Below are 18,322 nucleotides of genomic sequence, written 5' to 3'. Positions count from 1 at the left end.
AAAAGGTCATTTGGAGCTGCCGAAGGACTAATCTTCTAGAAGACACTAGTGCCTGTGGGGCCTTCAAGGGCTGGAGGAGTAGAAGAGCAAATTCCAGTTACTCTACAGGAACTCACAGAGATGCCAACTTTGTTCAGGGAAGTGTTTCCATTCCTACAAGCTACCCCAAATTAGAGACCACATGTTAAGGAATCACCGGCCTCACGTGCTTCACAGCACTCCACGCTCAGCAATAACTTTGTGGGACATTTAGTTACCAAACACCTTCAGTTCCACATTCTTCCAGCTACTTACTTGTAAAAACAAAACCTTGACAAGATACCCAGGAGCAAGATTTATGTCTAATCCTAATCAATGTGCATACAAGCACCCATGCACTAGTTCACATGTGACAAGAGCTGCAGTTAATTAACGACGATGCTTTAGTGAGCCTCACCAGTACAGTGACTTGCTTCTTTAGCCTTGTTTCTATGACTGCTGGGTTGCCCTACCTTTGGTTTTTGTCACAAAGGCTAACAGACAAAAGCAACCACAGCAGAAAATGAATTAGATAGAACAATAATCAGGCTAAACAGGCCTGAACCATGTGGCTAGGTTAACTATTCATATACAGACGCCTTTGGTGGTGCTGTGCAAACACAGGCATTAGTTAAATGCAACCCTTAGTACCCTAAAAAAGTGCAAACCAGTTCAAAGCAATACTTTCCTATTTCCTATTAAAATTAAACCAAGCTGTTATTTTAGGCCCACCAGAAAAAAAACCACACCTTAGTTCATACACACCTAAACCCAAACCAGAACTGATCAGAGCATTCTAGTCAAACCCACTGGCTTTAGCTGTGGCTTTTTTATTAAATTGCCCCCTCACTACCATTTGATGCTCCACTACATGATGTATTTTTCTGACCAGTACAGCAGGACAAAATAGGAACAGAGTTGCAAAAAGGCCACATGAACACTACTTTTTTTTTAAAAAATAAATTAAATTTTAATTAAAAACTCTGTGTATCCTTTCACTTTGACATTTGCGTATTCCCATCCTCAGTAAGCATGTGGACCCTCTTACAAACACCAGAATAAAAGCAAGCTAATGCATGTACTGCACAGCTCAGTGCACAATGCATGTACAGCTCTAAGGGCACAGCTCAGTAGCTTTCAGACTCAGGTTTTGTATTATATAAGTAAGATAACATCAAAATAAGCTTTAGGCATGAGCTAGAAGTATAGTTTACTGCCCTGCATGTCTGTTCTCATAAAAAAAATAAAAATCCCTGCACATCCATAACTATTGCCTCTCCTTCCTGGAGGGAGAGAGATAAAGCTTGTCTGGTACTACCTTGTAGGCTCCCCAGCAACTCGTAGAAGAATCGTAACAGCAGAGACAGAATAACCCCAAGAACTCCTGACGCTAGAGGGCTGGTTTTCCTTGGAGATTATACGAAAGACACAGAAGTTCTTCTTGAAAACAAAAATAACTCATTAAATGCATTTAAGAAGTTCAAACAAAGTTAAAAAAATCAAGTTCTTTCCTGTTTCAGAAGGAGAATTGATCCTAGACAGGCAGATTACAGGGCAATTTTCTAGCCTACAAGCTGGGACTCTGGCAAGGTAGAAGGATCCCTGAAACCCTACAGAGGGGAAGAATGACAACTCCTTGTGCTCACTCAGCTTCACAGTTTCACATTCTGCCCAGTTATCACTGTCAAGGGGGAGAAAAAAAAAAAAAAACTAAAAGGAAAAATAAAAAAAAGAGAGAGAGGCTATTCTACAGCACTACAAACCAAAAACCTTGGAGGAAGAAAATCCCCCCAAACAGACGGCTAGGATCAATTCCTTCTCCTTTCCTAGAGGGAAGGCAGGGTTGACAGATTCTGACCAAAGAGGCAGTTGTCAAAAGCCAATATAAGGCTTGTCAGAAGAAACTAACTTTAGCAGAGGAGACACTGATGGTAGCTCAGTGCCCAGAGCTGCTAAATGGCAGCTGTGCTTCAATAGCACAACGCAAACCAGAACCACCAAACTGCAGTGATGTTAAATCCTCATTAAGGAAACAGTCAGTAATGAGCAAGAGATTATACACTTTGCAGAATGCTTTGCAAATGTAAATGCATTAGTTACCTAGCTCTCAGTGCTCCCCAAAGAACAAATCAGTCTCTATCACAATTCAAGTTTTCATTGAGAAAAGTGCACTACAGTACCCCTAAAACTCAACTCCATAGTTGGCTGAACAGCACACAAGGCAAAGTTACATCAAAAGAAAATAACTGTACCTTAAAATTACAGTAGAGAAAAAAAAGACTCAGCATCCAAAGTATGTTAGACCACAGGGCAGGCAACTTCCTCAGGAAACTCTGCCCCAGGGACTTTTAGTGCTCTTAAGCCAGGGAGAGACACGAGAAGATACCCCAATTCTTATCTCTTGAATCCTCAGGCAGCCAAAAGAGGTTTCACACAACAGAACAGCTTGGGCAATACTGAGAATCCTGCCCCGCTGCCAATTCCAAAAAATAAAAAAAAGAAGCTGAAGTAGGATCTAATGCTTCTAAATCCGCTTTCTCCACAGATCTTTAGTTTGCCCACCAGCACACTGACTTACCTACTCTGCATGTGCAACACATCGGCATAGTCTCAGGTGATGTTACATCTACTCCCTCCGTTCTATCAACATTAATCAAGCATTGCTCAGACATCTCTACAAGCCTGGGAAAAATCCTTCTGTCCCAGAGGCTGATTTACGGTAGCTCAGGATGACTCTACAACTTACCTTAAAGCAACAAGGATCAACAAGTGATCTGAGAAGGGTGACATTTTTATGTGAAGCCATGTTTAAGCCTCAGAAAAGCCAACAAACGACTCCACAAGCCAAATACCAAAGTCTCTTAACAGTTTGACATCCACAGCTGAGCACCCTCTAACTCACTCTGGAGTTGCACAACAGAAAACTTCATTTCCTATCAACTGCCTTGGTACTTATTGCTTAAGCCAAATTCAAATCTTGGTTATGCCGTGAAGTTCTGAGAAACAAAAAGTAGCTGTTGAGCTGACTGCACATTCAATCAGCATACTAACACATCCAAATATGAATTTGGCTACGCCCCATTTATCCCTGTCCTCGTGCATGTTCACTACTCTCTTCTTCCATTCCCAGAAGACAAGCATTACTCACTTCCCATGTGAATAGGTCAGTTTGTTGTTTTCAGATGGTATTTTTGCCAGGATCTGCTCTGTCACCTCCAGGAAGTTTCCTCCACACCAGGCATGTTTGGCAAGGATGGTTGTGCCCCTCGCCACAACAGCGAACAGGATAGCCATGACTTCACACTACCTGCAAACAAGAACACTGCAAGAATTAGATTCACGTTATTTGGCAGAGAAAGTATCATGATCTTAACCATATTCTCTCAGCCCTCAACATAATGGGAGGGAGGTATAAGCTTGTTTAATACTTCAACAGGACACCATTATCAGAAAGCTGCACTTATTTCCCCTTTTAGGCTCTGTTCAGAACACCACCAAGGCTACAATAACCTCTAGAAGAAGGTTTTTCTATTTACAACTGCATGGTGTCCCACAGTCAGCGATCCCATAATGAATTCTGCCTACCTTGTTTCCACCTAGATTTCTATCTATTAGTACATATTTTTGCTCTTCAACTGACCCTTCCATTTTTTCTTGCTTGCTATTGAAAAAACTGCCAGTGGCGAGCAAGCTCCAGTTCAGAGAGGAAGTAACTGGCAGCTATGTTAACAGCAGCTCATGGTACAGATCAAGTCCACCCTCCCTGACACATGACTGGTTAGGGTTAAAGCCTTGGCTTTCAAACTGAAGAAGAAAAACTACCAGTTGCTTAGAGTCATGCCATACACATCCCCTTGTAATGGTCTACTTAATGGTCACTAAGTGTATATTGTCCTGAGGCTCCTGTAAACGCACGGAATTGGCACTTCTCGGAGAGACAGCACATTTGCAAACTGGTTATCCTCAGCAACACACCATTTCTACAAGCCAACGTACCAGCATAAATATCAAACTGGACAGGTTACAGTGTGCGACTGTTGAGGGCCAGACTTCTGTGGAGTCTCCAGAGCTGGAAAAACACACATGCTATCATATAAAGGGACACACTTAATCAGATCAAGTATCATTAGATTAATCTACTGACGGACCTAAGATTTAACATATGAAACCACAGGTCAGACACAGCTGTGACATCTGCTTGGCTGAGCCGGTCCATCTATAAGCCTCTTTTCTGCTTAAGAAAGGCTTAGGAAGACTTTTGACCCTGCAAACCCTCAAAATCTTATTTTTCACTTTGCACTTTGACTGCCCACATACTGCCTGCTTTGATTTGTGTTTAGAAACAGCTGCATTCTGGCTGGAAAGAGCAGACACCTATTTCAATGCCACTAAGTAGCTTGGAGACCTCTCTAGGAATAGGTACAACAGCAGAGCGGCTGCAGTTCCACCTCAGGACCTGGAGACCACAGGCAGAAAGACCAAACACTGGTGTGCCCAGCCAGACTTCCCACCCCTCTGGCACCCACTGGAGTGACCTACTGACCTCTTCTGTGGCAGGGATCGGTCCTACCCAGCACCGTGCAGACAGATCTGCCCCAAGAGCTCACACTCTCACGTGAACCGATGCACCCGTGGAAGAGGGGGGGGAGGAATGCAGAAATGCAGAGCTGTCAACGAGGCAGTGAAGTTGAGATACAATCCCTATCCCACTGCATCGGGGCTCGCTCTGTCAGTCTGAGCTTGGTGCTGGCCAAGCCTGCCTCTGTCAGGCAGGTAATTTCCCAAACCTCCCACAGGTTTAAGAGCTTAACATTGGAGGGGAAAAGGAAACAAACTTGTGGATTTATTCCACAAGAGAATAGACTCCACAGCTAAGCCACAACCACCTGGAAGCACTAAGGTATTCAGAGCCAGCACAGCTCAAGGGAACAGAAGGCAAAGGATGAGTTTGAGAAGGGCCACAGCAAGCAAAGTGGGAAGCTGAACAGTAAAACATCTCCAAGGACACTGTTTTGGAGCACAGCACCTAGCCAAGCGCACTCTAGAAAACCCGAAAGGGTTCATAGTGCCACTACAGAGGAAGAGAGAATACACCAGACAAAGCCTCACACCACTCAGATGCAAGTTCCCAGATCAGCTGTTTCCCTTTTCATGACCAGCAACACAACAAAGGGCATCAGTAACTGGAAGAGGGGAGGAAGCACCAGAGCACTCAGCAGCAGCTCCCCAAACAGATTTGCTGCTTTCACTTCCTCCTGGCCTAAAGCTGGTGCTCCAACCCCTATCTGCGCCCTTTCACGGGCACGGGGGAAGCCCCTTGTGCTGCTTTGCACGGCTTGCTTCTTGTTTACCTCATCTCAGAGAAAGATCTGTTTTCAGAACAAAGGCAACTTGTTGCATTTACGGGCTGCTCTCTTTGAGATGACATCTTCCCCTGTCCTCACTCACTGCGTCCCAGTATCCACGCCCCCGCTTGCTTCCCACCTACCACTCCCACCCAGGAGCCAACCACATCCAGACCAGGCTCAGGGACTGAAACAACACGATTTACAGCAGACAGGCTTGCACAAAACCTTAGGAAGGAGGAAGGTGAAGAGTGCCCACACCAGCAGACCCTCTTTCACTACTGGTGAAGGAAGTGGGGTTTGCACAGCTGTTCCCCTCCCTTCCAGACTGTAGCAAGCAAGCAAGCTCCAACTCATTAAAAAATGTCAGAAGAAAGGCGATAAACAGCTAGGTTTGTGCTTTGTTTCCTCCCACAGTCACAGGTGCGCCAGCTTGCAGGTTCACAACCGCCTTCTAAGGAGCCTGTCAGCGTTACAGAGAATCCCCCAAAATCTTAGATATAAAAGAGGAAATTATCTTTAAATAAAGAATAGGCGGTGCTTATTATGGTCAATTAAGCAGTCAGTGTCCACCTGAAGATGACCGTGGAAGTTACAGAACATGGAAAAGAAAGGCTAAGTTTTTCCCCTTACATACTTTCTAAGGAAACTCCTCAGCACAAAGATACCCAAGGAGAAAGAATATAAAGCACAGAAGAAAGTCATGACTACCCACTATCTGTAACACAAAAATGAAAAGCAAGTTCAAAACCAGCTTCCAGCAGAAGGAAGTAGTTCTTCACACAATGCATCCTCTGAAGCTCATTCCTGCATGTTATCACGGAGAAAAAAGTTCACGGGAGTTCAGAAAGTTTATAGAGGAAAAGAATGACTATAAAACAAATACCACCCAAGCAGCCTCTCACTGGAGCCTAAGAGTTTATGAAGAGTTTCTTCGATTCTTCCACTCTTCCCTAGACATCCCACCAGTCACCACGCAGCCAGGCCCACCTCCAGCCCCACTCAGTATATCCGCTCATGACACTGAGAATCACTCACTCCACAGAAGTTCAGGGTATTTTTTTTTTCCAGGGAGAAATACTATGAAGATCAAGTAGAATCTTCAAGCAGCAAACCAGGTGGCCCACCAAGTCAGATCCATGGTCCAGCCCCAGTCAAGGTTGTAACTCTCACAGCACTTGGGCTTTAAGGCCGCTCTTGCTCTCACACCATTCTTCTCATACAGGAACAAGGAAGTTATACAAAGGCCTGTGAAGTTCTAGGGATGCCTTAAAAGAGCTTAAAATGCACTCCCAAGGCATTGTATCATCTCTTCTAACACTTGAACTACCAACACATCATATGACAAGCACAGAGCCAAGTAATTTGCAAAGCCTCTTAGAAGCATGACCACAACCTTTTCCTTCTAGCACCACTGAAACGGAACCAGCCTGCCAGATCACATCTCACCAACTCTTAGAGCTTCCTCGCAACAGAAAGCTCAGAATTCCTTCCAGAAAGCTGTACTGCAAGAGCTCACAGACTGATCAACCTGCAGCACTGAGCTCTCTGACATCCTGCCACAGAAGACTTAAGCAGCCAACCTAGCAGTTCAGTAGATTTGTTTTCTTTTTTTAAGCCAGCATTATATTTCTGTATCAACCACATGTTGAATTGCATTAGAGCAGGAAAAGCAGTCATAGATTCCAGTGATATTTTGCTGCTGCCTCTGACCTTAGAAAGCTACCATCAGCTCTTCACAGCACTGTTCTACAGACACTGAGGGTCACAAAGCAAGCCTCTAGTGCTCCAAGTCAAGACTCACCTACCTCTAGTTAAACACGAGTAAATTACTAATCATAATCCCCACTCCACAGACCTGAAGAGACCAAAAGCTTTAGCCTGATGCTCACAGCTTATTCGTTTAAGATCAGAGCATTTGGACTTGGCACTGAGCAGAAATAGAGATTACTCTGAGCTAAAACATAGACAAATAAGCAACTCCTTGGAACCTTCCCGCAGGAAACACTACCTCCACCTGAAGATTACGTTAACAGAAGGGAAGCCAAGTGCAAAACCAGACCCAACACGTTTACAATGAAGATGAAACGCAAAACTAAACCTTGGATAACTCAGGTTAAATGCTTATCACACCAGATACAAGGGTAGCCACACAGCTGATACTGAATGTCATAAGAAGAAATTATTAACTGCCGCACAACTGTTCCTAGTTTCTCCTGATCAAAGAGATAGCAGCTCACTCCTGTCTGATGAGGCCACAGAGGGAACAGAAAAGTAATACCTGTGGCCAATGTATTCAACTGTGTAGTCCTTCACAAGTGATTCTCTACAAGCTTAATCTCATCTCCTTTCCTACACCTGAGCTTTGACTAATTTAGCCAGAAGATGCAAGCTACACAAACTGTGCTTTATTCTGTTTTCTACTCACTCAACTCCTGCTCCCTTTAGGTGCTACCAACCCTAGTTTTCCTAACAACAAGGAACTGCTGAGCAGCACAAGTGAAAGAATTTGTGAACAGTTAGCAACAGCACACTGATCTGCAACAATACTAACTAACCCAAGAGGAATTTATTACAGAATCATGTCCCTTCAGATCCACCAAGACACAGTCATCTGCAGTGCTCTGGCCAGCAACTGAACCAGAACCATGTCAGTGCATGGCACAGCACTAGGTCACAGAGAGGAATAAACAAACACAACTAAGCCTCTTGAGCCAATCAGGTGACTGTCAAGTATCAAGAAACCAATCTCTTCACGTTCCAGTCACTCAATGCACAGGGTCAATATAAAGGAGCAGCTGTAAAAGAAAAAAGTCACAAACCCTCCCCCCACATACACACTGCAAGAGATCAGCAGCCTGCAAGGCAGTGAGCAACTAAGCTCAGAACTACAAAGCCCACACGAGCAAAGAGGCACCTTAATTCCCAGAGCAGAACAACTCCAGGTTCAGACTGAGGATTACAAAGTGGTTTAGACAACTTCTAAAAGTCTCTGCTTTTTTCATATTGTATATTTGCAGAACTCACAGAGGTGAGGTGCCAGTTCCATAACATCACAAGTAAGGTGACGCTTGCTGACACTGTAGGATCCCACACTCTTCGTGACAGCAAGGAGAGATCAACTCACTCAATTCACAGTCCTCAGCCTTACTCAGGAGGCAGCAGCCATGTACTGCGGCACGACAGCTGCCCCAGCTTCGAGCAGAATGTTCACCTGTTTTGCTTCATTTTGTCCAAGAAGCATCTCTCTCTCTATAAGCAGCACCTCATGCAGCCCTGTAAAACTCACTTATCACTTTTGTTAGTAATACAAATCTATCAAACTGCTACATAACATCTCTCCTCAGAAGTTACAAGAGTCAGGAATTGAATTTATTAAAATCAACCCTTTTGTATAACCTAGAAATTACAACTATTTTCTGTCTAAACTTACAAAATTGAATGGCTGGAAGGAACTAAGACCAAGCCTTCCTAAAAGAAAAACTCAGAGATATCAGGTAGGCCTTGCATGGAAAGGCTCCAAATCAGAAGGGAAAGGGGGAAAAGGCTGGATTCCTCAGCCACCCAGAAAACACCACGGATCCAAAGAGCTCCTGCAGCAGTGCCAGAAGCATCTGGCAACTAACGGACATAAAGCACAAAGGTGAGCCGAGCATTGCATTTCTATCACGACGACTATTTACTCATTGCAAGTCATGCTGCAAAATGCGCCATGCTGCTGTCTATAAGGCCCCTCATAGTATTTAAGAGAAGGGCACAGAAAAAACTGCAGCATCTCAAAGAACGTCAGAAGCTAAGGTTCAGTCTTCAATGTGTTTAAAACTTCAGTAGGGGTGATTTATTATTTTCAAGTGAGACGCAGAACTAGCTGTTTGTTGCTCTGACTTCACTGGAGATCTAGAATAAACTATCAGATGGCAGTTAGGACAGCTGGGGCAAGAAGCAAACACAGAGAACTATGCCCATCCTCTATCAGTAGCACGGCCCTCAGCAGCCAAGGGGGACTTGTCACTTATTCTTCTTGACCAGAAGATTCACAGCCTCAGCGCCAACAAGCGACGGAGGAGGTTACTGCTTGTATTTCCAGAAATGCTCTGCACAGAAAGCAAGGGGCATCGCATTACTACATAAAACCAAAAGAAGTGTAGATGTTGCAACCCTTCAAGTTTCAAACTGCCTGACTGCAATAAGATCGTTTAAGTACGGTGACTTCAGCAGAAAGTAGCCCAGGCTTCCCTTTAACTTTTCCTTGGCATCGGCAAATTATTATTTCTTTAAAGGATATTGCAGTGTTAAGCCTTGTAGTGTATTTCTTCATTTTAAGCCTGAGAAGCACGACATTCATGCACCAGCTTCACAGAAGTTCAGCTTCCTCTCTGCCTGCGTAGCCTACTTCAGGTACCCCTGCTTCATTGTTATGGAAACAAACTGTTAGAGAAGATGAACCCAGCTTCTCTGCCAGGCCCATCAGCTTCTCTGGCCGGCGGCGTGGCGTGGTTTAGGAAAGGGCTAAAGGAACCGAATATAACTACTGGGTAAGCAGCTCTCCTGAGCGGTAACGCGTACCCCCCAAGGCATGCCTAGCTACAGCGTCCCCCCGCACCCCACCGCAAGCGCGGCTGCGGTTGTTTATCACCGGCCGCTCTCCCCAGCCCGCACACGCCTCCGCTCCCAGCCGCACCAGCTGCGCGGCCCAGCGCAGCAGCAGCGGCCGCCCCCCGCAACCACGGAGCCAGCCCCGCGCTCCCCCCCTCCGCTGCCACCGAGCCAGGCCCTGCACCCCCGGCCCGAGCAGCGCTTCTCCCGCCTGCCGGGAAGCCCCGCCGATGCCCGGCCCCCCCTCACCGCAACGGCTCCCGGCCTTGCGGGCCCAGCCACTCAGTCCGGCCCCGCCGCGGCCTGCCGTCCCGGGGGGCACCGGCGACAGAGTCGCTCGCTTGAGGGCAACCGGATGCTGTCCTGAGGGGCCCGACCCACGGCCCCGCCGCCGCTCACCGGCCGTCGCGGAAGGAGGGAGCGCTCGCAGGCCGCCGCGCTCGTTAACGGGCCCCGGCCCCGGGCCGCCGCGACGCGCTTCCGGAGGGGGGGGGGGCGCCGCGGGGGCCGCTGGGAGCCGCAGTCCGGCGGCCATGGCGGAGGACGGCGAGAGGAAGGCCGCGCTGGAGACGGTGAGGGAGAGCGGCCGCTCGGCGGCGGGGGACGGGGCAGGGCTCGGCGCTGCGTTCCTCTGGCAGCGGGAACCGGGGCCTCGCCGGTGCTTCGCGGGCCCGGCTCAGCGGCGGGGCTCCCTCAGCGCGGGCCCGCGCTGAGGGAGCCCCGCCGCTGAGCCGGGCCCGCGCTGAGGGAGCCCCGCGTCGGGATAAATCGTGACAGCGACGATAGATCCGAGGGAAAACCGCCTCCGCAGGGCGCCCTCGGCCGCATCCCCGGGCTGCTGCTTCGTCCCGGCAGCGGGAAGCGGCAAACAGCCCTTCGGAGGCCGGCCCGGGTCGGCGGCCCACTTGCCCTCTCACATCCCAGCCTGAATCCCCCTCAGTGCCACCCCTCAGCCCTGCCCGGCTTGTTTCAACCCGTAAACCCTCCTGGTTTTACCTAGCATGGGGCGGCTGCTCCGTTCCAGTGTCTGTGAACGGCAGAGGGAGAAAGAAGCTGAGGAAAGCGTGTAGTGTTTCCTGAAATGGGAGGGACAGAGAAGAATACACCTTTTGTTTGAATTTCTTGAAGTTTGGGTGATTGAGAAGCAGCTAGAGGTCAGGACTGGCTAGAACAGAAGCAGCTAGAGGTCAGGACTAACCTATTTTAAAGCTAGTCATGTTTTCTAAAAGAAGCCTCGTTTTTTAAAGATTTGATTTCTCAGCACTGTGTAACATCAGGCCTTGGGTGGCTTTGCACGTTGGCCGCAGGGCCCGGCAGCATGCCTCGCCTCCTCTCTTCCACCCATTTCAGGTTGCTGAGCCCTGTGACAGGAGTTTATGGACCCTCTTTCCATCTCCAGTCCCCGTTGCAGACAGCAGAAGGCACTAGATGGCACTGGACTTCATGCTAACGGGGTTGTAGGCTCCCAGCTGGCAGTTACACCAAGTCACAGTGACAGGGAGAGCTGACACAGGATCATCCAGTGCTCTGTGCACCTGTCTGTCAGTGGGAAACGGGGAAAGCTGAGCACCAGGACAGCCTTACAGGAGAAACAAGTAGGTTCTGTAAGTTGCCTGGTTTTAAAAGCTGTTTTTGGGGAGAGCTTAATACAACGGTTTTCCATAGCCTCTCAGTCTGCAGCCCCCAAATTTTTGTGATGGTGCAGCTGACCCTGGAGCCTCTTACCAATAGTCTGGCTTCTGGTCATTACCTTTCTCAGGCCCTGTAGAGCCATATTCTTCTCCCCAGTTGTGCAGGCCACAGGCTGAAAGTCACAATTGCGCCAGGAAGTCCAATTCTAATCCTGCAAGTCTGATGTGATGAATGAAATTGATCTTTGAAGAGATGCCATTAGGAGAGAGGCCCCTGGCAACAAACCAGCAGATTCCTCCACGAGGAATGCAGGACAGTACAGAAAACAGGAGGATGTGTAGAAAGCGATACTGGCTCATGAAGACCAGCAAAGGACCATATATTCTGACACACAAGACAAGTTATAAACTGCAATGAGTGAAGGAAGAAGCAAGTTGTAGGACTGCTCCCCACCCACTTAATGTCTAGCTGATCCCATCTATCTCGGCGCTGTGCTAATGTATCCGCCACAGCACTACCTTGGCACCAAATACAACATTAAATAATTCATCATCGTAAATCACAGCCCCTCTAAGCAGGAGAGCTTCTGGATGATGTGAGAATGCAGCGTTTAGGCTTGTATAGCCAGTAGAGGAGGAGGGTGTCTAATGCTTGGGTGGCCAGGTTGCAGGGGCTGTATCCTCACTTTGCTGAGAGGGTGTACCCCAGATAGGCACCTTGCCTGAGACTGCTTTTCCCAAAGTGGTGGGGGCCTGAAGGGACCTCTGGGGATCACCCAGTCCAACCCCTTGTTAAAGCAGATTTTCCTAGAGCTGGTTGCACAGAATCGCATCCGGGCAGGTTGTGAATGTCTCCAGAGACTGAGACTCCACAGCCTCCCTGGGCAGCCTGTGCCCATGCTCTGTCACCCTCAGAGTACAGTTTTTCATCATATTCAGATGGAACTTCCTTGTGTTGCAGTTTGTGCCCATTGCCCCTTGTCCTGTCACTTGGTGCTACTGAAAAGAGGCTTTTCCATTTCTGTTGTCTCTGAGGGAGTCAAGTGAATTTGAACAATCCTAAAGCTTCCTTGAGATCCCATCAGCTTTTCCTTCTGCCTCTACCATAATGCAAGAACAATGACAGTTTGGTAAAGAGACTAGCAAATCAGCGTGTAACCAAGGAAGAAAAACTCCAGATGAGCAGAGTTACCTACTCCATGGCATCGGGGCTTTTTTTACAAGTTGGTTCACAGGACAAGTTTTCTTGTGATTAATAGTTTGATACCTGGACACCTCTTAGATGAGACTCAAAAACACTCTGAGAAATCTCAACCTTCTGCCTCAGGGCAGGGACTTGATAGCTGCAGGGACCAGAGAAAAATCTGTCCTCCAGGGCAATGTGTCGGTTTTCCTCAGAAGCATCAGACAGCATCTGTGCCAGAGGCGACATACCTAACTAGGTGGGCCAACGGTTTCATGAGAAGCAGCAAACTTATGGTCCTGCTGAGATCCAGAATTGTACCTGAGGACTCTGCACAGGAAAGAGGAGAGAGAAATTGAGTCTGTGAAGCAGACAAGTTACAGGAAAGAGGAGAGAGAAATTGAGTCTGTGAAGCAGACAAGTTCAGCGCAATGTGTTCCTTATGGCTGCGTGAAAAGGCTGTGCTCTGGTTTTCATCTGCCAGAGCAATGCACTGGGTACTTAGGCTGTGCTAAGGTGGCAGGGACAGCTTAAATTCACTGGGTTGCTGCTCTGAGGCACTTGGTGTAGCCCCACGAACTGGCCCAGCCACCATGCACGCCAGAGATGCATCCTCTCCTTTCCTTCCTATGCGTTCATGTTCCTCCAGCTCTGGGAAGGAACCCAAACTCAGTGCAGGTCCCAGCACCGTGTGTTAAACTCCCAGTTATCCTATTTTTCAAATAAGTTTTATGCAACATTTGTAACTCAGCTGTAAATACTGCTTTCTGTCTGGAAAAGCACCTCTTTGCTCCCATGTGTGCAGAGCCACACCCGAGCTAAGGTGTAACTCCTGTTGTGTGATGAAATTGGAAGAATGTCAGTCCCAAAGAACAGAGCTGTGCCTGTCTCGGGGGGTGGGGGGTGGGGGGGGGTGGGTGGCACTTGGGGTTTTGGCACTTCTAACCCTGTGACTGGGCGCCTCCTGAGTTAGTCTGCTCTTGTCTGAGCCTGTAGTCTTTGGAAAAAACAAGCACTCAAGTTATGACTGATGCTAATAATTTTAGTAAATACTTCCTTGCAAGGCCTCATGGTAGGGGAGACTGAGGCCAGTCGCTGCTTCTGGGAAGATGGAGGATGGTGCTGGATCTGGCAAGCAGGAGAGCAGGCAGGGTGTCCCATCCATGCCCCTGGCTGCCTGAGTGACCTGTGTCAAATCACACATTTTTGTTCCACAGCAAGGGCAGGTGGTTTTGCCACTCACTGCCTCATTTTAATCACCAGTTACACTCACCGCTTTGGTTGTGGATTGCGAGATGCTGGGAGGTGAGCGAGACCCTGTCAGTCCAACATCCCTGTTGTTGATGTGATGTTGCTGCATCGTACCTACCCTCCTGCAGTTGCTGGTGCACAGGGAGCCTGCTCTTGAATTGTGCTGCAGGTCTGGGTGATCTCTTCATCCGTGTTTCCTTTCCGAACTGCTGAGTAAATTCCCTGTGGAGGCCGTACCTGTAGAAGGAGGAACAGGACTGCTAGGAGAGTATTACTACCCAAGGGAAACGTGAGGGGTCATAAAACCCCTGGAGCGGTTGAGGATTTGGCCACGAGCAGGATGTGAAGAAATCAGCACTCAGCCCAGCTCCTCACTTAACCTTAAACCTCTCTCTGCTGCTGAGAGAGGAAGCAGTTGGGGGCTGTCTGGGCACATCAGGCTCCACAGTGGCTACGCTGAGCCTGGGGAAAGGTCAGGCTCAGCAGCCCTCTGACAGCTAAGCGATTAGTTAGGTGACTTGGGTTTGGAGGGGATCCCAAACCAGGCTTCTCAGGAAGCGTTAGCTGGTAGAGCTCTTTCTGGGTGCCTGAGCAGAAGCAGCAGGAGGATCAGGAGCTGGCTGCTAGTGCTGCCGGGTTCATTACACGTGGGGCTCAGCGGCCCAAGGCTTGCTGGTGGGCTCCCCAGGCTCATCCTAAGCATGGGAATCTGGGCTTGCAGCTCCTTTTGGTTTCAAGGTGGGATAAGATTTCCCTGCTGACAGGCAACATTCCTCCCTGGGAAGTTTCTGACTGTCCCCTGTCATTCCTATCTAGTCAAGGGCTGGTGGTGGGACCTGGGGTAACATCAATCTGAACAGTCATTCCCAGCTTCCTTGCACTATGGGTCCTGAAGCTGCAGTTTTCTTTGGGCTCCTCTTCTCTCCTGTGAAGAGGAAGGACACACAGGCACTTTGACGACCAGGGAGAGGTTTCACTGAGGTCTGTGATGTTGCAGTTTTCCCTCATCTGCAAAGGTGCTCTTGGTCACACTGCAGCACCTGAGACATGAGCCACAGAGGTGGCCCAGCTAGACCTACAAGCCCTCCCAGTTACTGTGGTGAAGCTGAGCACAGTAGCTTATTCTTCACCCTAGGGCTGGTGTTTGTTACCTCAGAGAGCCTTACAGCATTTCTTCTTTCCCCATTTGTGGCAGGTCCAGGCAGATGGGACAGATGGAAACTGCGTCACGTTTGTGTTGCACGATGAGGACCACACACTTGGCAACTCCCTCCGATACATGGTCATGAAGAAGTGAGTAGAGCCTGTCTGGTACCTGGCATTACTGCGGGTACCTGTCTCCCACTCTGGCTTTCTTCTTACTGATCTGCATCTCAGTTGTTGCTGGGACAAGGCAAATAATCAGAAACCACCTCTATGTATGCCTGTTAGAGGTGCCAGAACCTCCTTACCTACTACCTCTCTTCAAGGATTACCTTTTTCTCTGTGCTGCTTGTTAGCATTGGGACCCTGAGTGCACTAATAGGCCTTAATAGGCCTGACCAACCATACCTGGGACCTCCACCCACACTCTGCCCATGGGCCCAGGAGCCCCATTTAAGCTCAGCTCAGGGCTTTCAATCCCTCCTGGGCAATGTTGTAGGAGTATGGGCCTCCAGCTCAGCCTGTACTGGGCTGTGAATTCTGTTCACCTGCATGCTGACCCAGGGACTGAATTCCTGACCTGATATCAGCCCTTCCTCATCACTGTATACCTATTTGGTGCTCGCTGGGTGGTGTCTGACCCTCATCACCCTCACCTGACCTGACCCTGACCTGCAGATTGACTTGCTGGCCTGACCTTGGGCCTGCTTCATCCCCACAAACCTGCCTGGTGATCCAGACCCTTGGCTGACCCTAGCTACCACCTTTGCACCTACCCTGCTCCCTTGCTTGGGTGCTGTGGGACAGAGCTAGCCTAGTAAGGCCTGTGCCTTCCTGGCCATCTTATTGTTCATTGCTCCCAGCTCCCCATCCCTTAGGGAACAGCCAGCCCTCACTGCTCCTTGATGGCTAATTGTGGAGGAAAATTAGTGTCTGACATGTGAAAGGCTTCTGAATATCTTACTTGGCCCTGGGTAAAATGATGCACAACTCCATGTAAGTACATGTGGTCAGGCAGTATCTGTGTCTTCTTCTGGGACAAGTGCTGTCAGAAAAGAGAGTAGGAACAGCCAGTATCAAGCAAATTGATCATCTTTCACGCTTGCATGGAGATGCAGGAATTGGTGCTGGGAATTAATTATCTTGCTGCCCCCATCAAAATATACAAATATGTTCACCCTGGTTGCCCAGTTTTATCGAGCTGAGCAGCACTGAGGGTTTGTGAAGATCTGCTGGTAAGCCTCAGAAAAATTACAGCAGGCAATTCAATGCATCATCTCAAATGACAGTTGCATTGCAAATGTCATGTGAATTCCTCTGATAAATCATCATGATGAGAAAAACAGCAAGCTTCTTGCAAGGAGCTGTTCTTACTGCTGGGTGCACAAGTGTTCTACCAGCCACCTCAGCTTATGAAGGCAGGTGCCATGCAGGCCGCAAGCCATCTTGGTAAATCCTTGCAGTGCCCTAGACCCATCAGCCTCTTTTGTCCAGCAGGACTGCAGCAGGCTTGCATACAGTGAGGTTTCCAAGCATCCCGGATCCCTGGTTTGAACTTGGCAGGCTTCCCTGTGGACTGCTGGTGCTGCCGAGATGGTGCCTACGATCGTGCCAGCCATGTCCTCCCCCTGCAAAGCTCCAGCTGCAGCTCCAGGACAGATGGGGGTGTGTGAATAAGGTTACACAGGTAGTTTCCCTTCAGCATATCCCTCCCATAAGACCCTCAACTATTTTAGAAACACCCTGAGCCCCAGCAGGTCTGGGGTGGCCTGAGCATCTGACTTGCCAGAGGTTTGCTGTGGACTGGCCTAGGTTTCACAGTTTCTCTTTTCTTTCCCTTCCTGCAGCCCTGATGTGGAGTTCTGTGGCTATTGCATCACACACCCCTCAGAAAGCAAGATCAACTTTCGGATCCAGACCAGAGGTATGGGCGTGCACGTTTCTTTTGTGTCTGGGGCCACCTTTCTTTTGTCGAATTCCCCCTGCTCATGTCAGGTTTCCGCTACAAGTCATTTAAATAAAGAAAAGCACTTTGCTCTCTCTTCTGTGCTAGCTGCCTGCAACTGCTATGGCCCGTGCTCAGCTGGAAGGGCTGCTCTGAGCCATTATAAATGATTCTACGATTCTGCTACAGCTCTTCTGTTTCCCAAGTATAGGGCTGAGCCAGCTGAGGCCTGAGGAGCCCACAGCCTTGCCTAGTCGCGAGGTGTCTGGGTTGGCTGGCAGCACGCACCAAACTGTAGTGCTGGGGTAGAGTAGGTCTGCTACTCAGTGTCAGAGGTGATGGGAGCTCCATCTGCACCTAAATCAGCACAGGAATCGGAAAGCAAAGCCAAAGTGGCTGACATATAGCTGCAATGAGATAACTTGTTTCTGCTTTTCCTTCTCGGTTGTCTTGCAGCTTTGGTCATCAGGCTGGTAGCAGGCCATGCTGCCTCAGAACGGCAAGGGAGAGGGCTACCAACCCCTTTTGGAAGGGTTTTTTTTTGCAAGTCACCTCCCATTTCACTAATGCATCTTCTTTCCTGAAGGAGCCCTTCCTGCTGTCGAGCCATTCCGGAAAGGGCTGAACGACCTGATGAGTGTTTGCCAACACGTGCTCAACACCTTTGAGGTGAGACTATTCCTGAAAAGCTCAGGGGCCTTTTCTCTCTTGGTCTCAGAGGTGAGAGAAAGGGGCTGAAACCTGTGCTAAAGGCACCTTTGACAAGAAAAAACTGATAGTTTTTTCAGACGTTCTCTGCCTGACCTGCAGCATGGCCTGGCTTTCTTTCCCTTGGAGTGCCTGTAGAGCTCAGTAACTTCTGAAGGTACCTGAAGCTCTGTCAGAGCTTCTCCGGTCCCTCAGTCTCTCCAGGCACCGGACAGAGAAGTCACAGTGCAGACCAGGGTGGCGGTGTATGTGTCACTCAGATATATGCTGTTAACGTTTGTCCTTTGTTCTTGTTTGCAGAGGAGCATGAAGGAATACAGGGCCCAGAGGGATGAAGAGATGCAGTAGTAGTTGGGGATGGCAGTCCCCATGGTTGTGTGTAATGTCTCTGTTGAATTCCCCGTGTCAAGCGTTTTTGTTTGTGTGGTGTTTTTTATGACTGCTTTGATGCAAACCTGTATTTTCTCTAATAATAAAGTTTATGAAGTTTGGTGCCGCAGAA

The 18,322-nt window shown here is 48.6% G+C and overlaps 2 protein-coding genes across 7 annotated transcripts in view; one reads left to right on the top strand and one right to left on the bottom strand.

Annotated features, from left to right (window-relative positions):
- VAMP7 (vesicle associated membrane protein 7) overlaps window positions 1-13,075 on the bottom strand; it is a 24,614-nt gene extending 11,539 nt beyond the window's left edge. Inside the window, exons 1-3 of one of the 5 annotated variants that reach the window (XM_055818260.1) lie at window positions 10,359-10,420; window positions 4,015-4,087; window positions 3,167-3,325 (exon numbers count right to left, since the gene is read on the bottom strand). In XM_055818260.1, the coding sequence (XP_055674235.1) occupies window positions 3,167-3,312 (146 nt within the window). In that variant the 5' untranslated portion in view covers window positions 3,313-3,325; window positions 4,015-4,087; window positions 10,359-10,420. The other 4 variants (XM_055818258.1, XM_027783577.2, XM_055818257.1 and 1 more) reach the window with 4 other exon arrangements.
- Window positions 10,428-18,322, top strand: LOC101920705 (DNA-directed RNA polymerases I and III subunit RPAC2-like). Of its 2 annotated transcripts, XM_055818262.1 has the most exons (5): window positions 10,428-10,531; window positions 15,220-15,317; window positions 17,015-17,091; window positions 17,699-17,781; window positions 18,121-18,322. In XM_055818262.1, exons 1-5 carry the CDS (start codon window positions 10,493-10,495, stop codon window positions 18,166-18,168), a joined length of 345 nt encoding a protein of 114 aa, XP_055674237.1. In that variant the 5' UTR covers window positions 10,428-10,492; the 3' UTR covers window positions 18,169-18,322. The 2 variants fall into 2 exon arrangements, with proteins under 2 accessions (XP_055674237.1, XP_055674236.1); XM_055818261.1 differs by lacking the exons at window positions 17,015-17,091; window positions 17,699-17,781; window positions 18,121-18,322 and adding an exon at window positions 16,665-17,003 and having other exon boundaries at window positions 10,453-10,531.

The sequence above is a fragment of the Falco peregrinus genome, chromosome 13 (genome assembly GCF_023634155.1).
Source record: "Falco peregrinus isolate bFalPer1 chromosome 13, bFalPer1.pri, whole genome shotgun sequence".
Lineage (NCBI taxonomy): Eukaryota > Metazoa > Chordata > Aves > Falconiformes > Falconidae > Falco > Falco peregrinus.
Note: the sequence above shows the minus strand (reverse complement) of the source record. Positions and strands in the feature narration are given on the sequence as shown.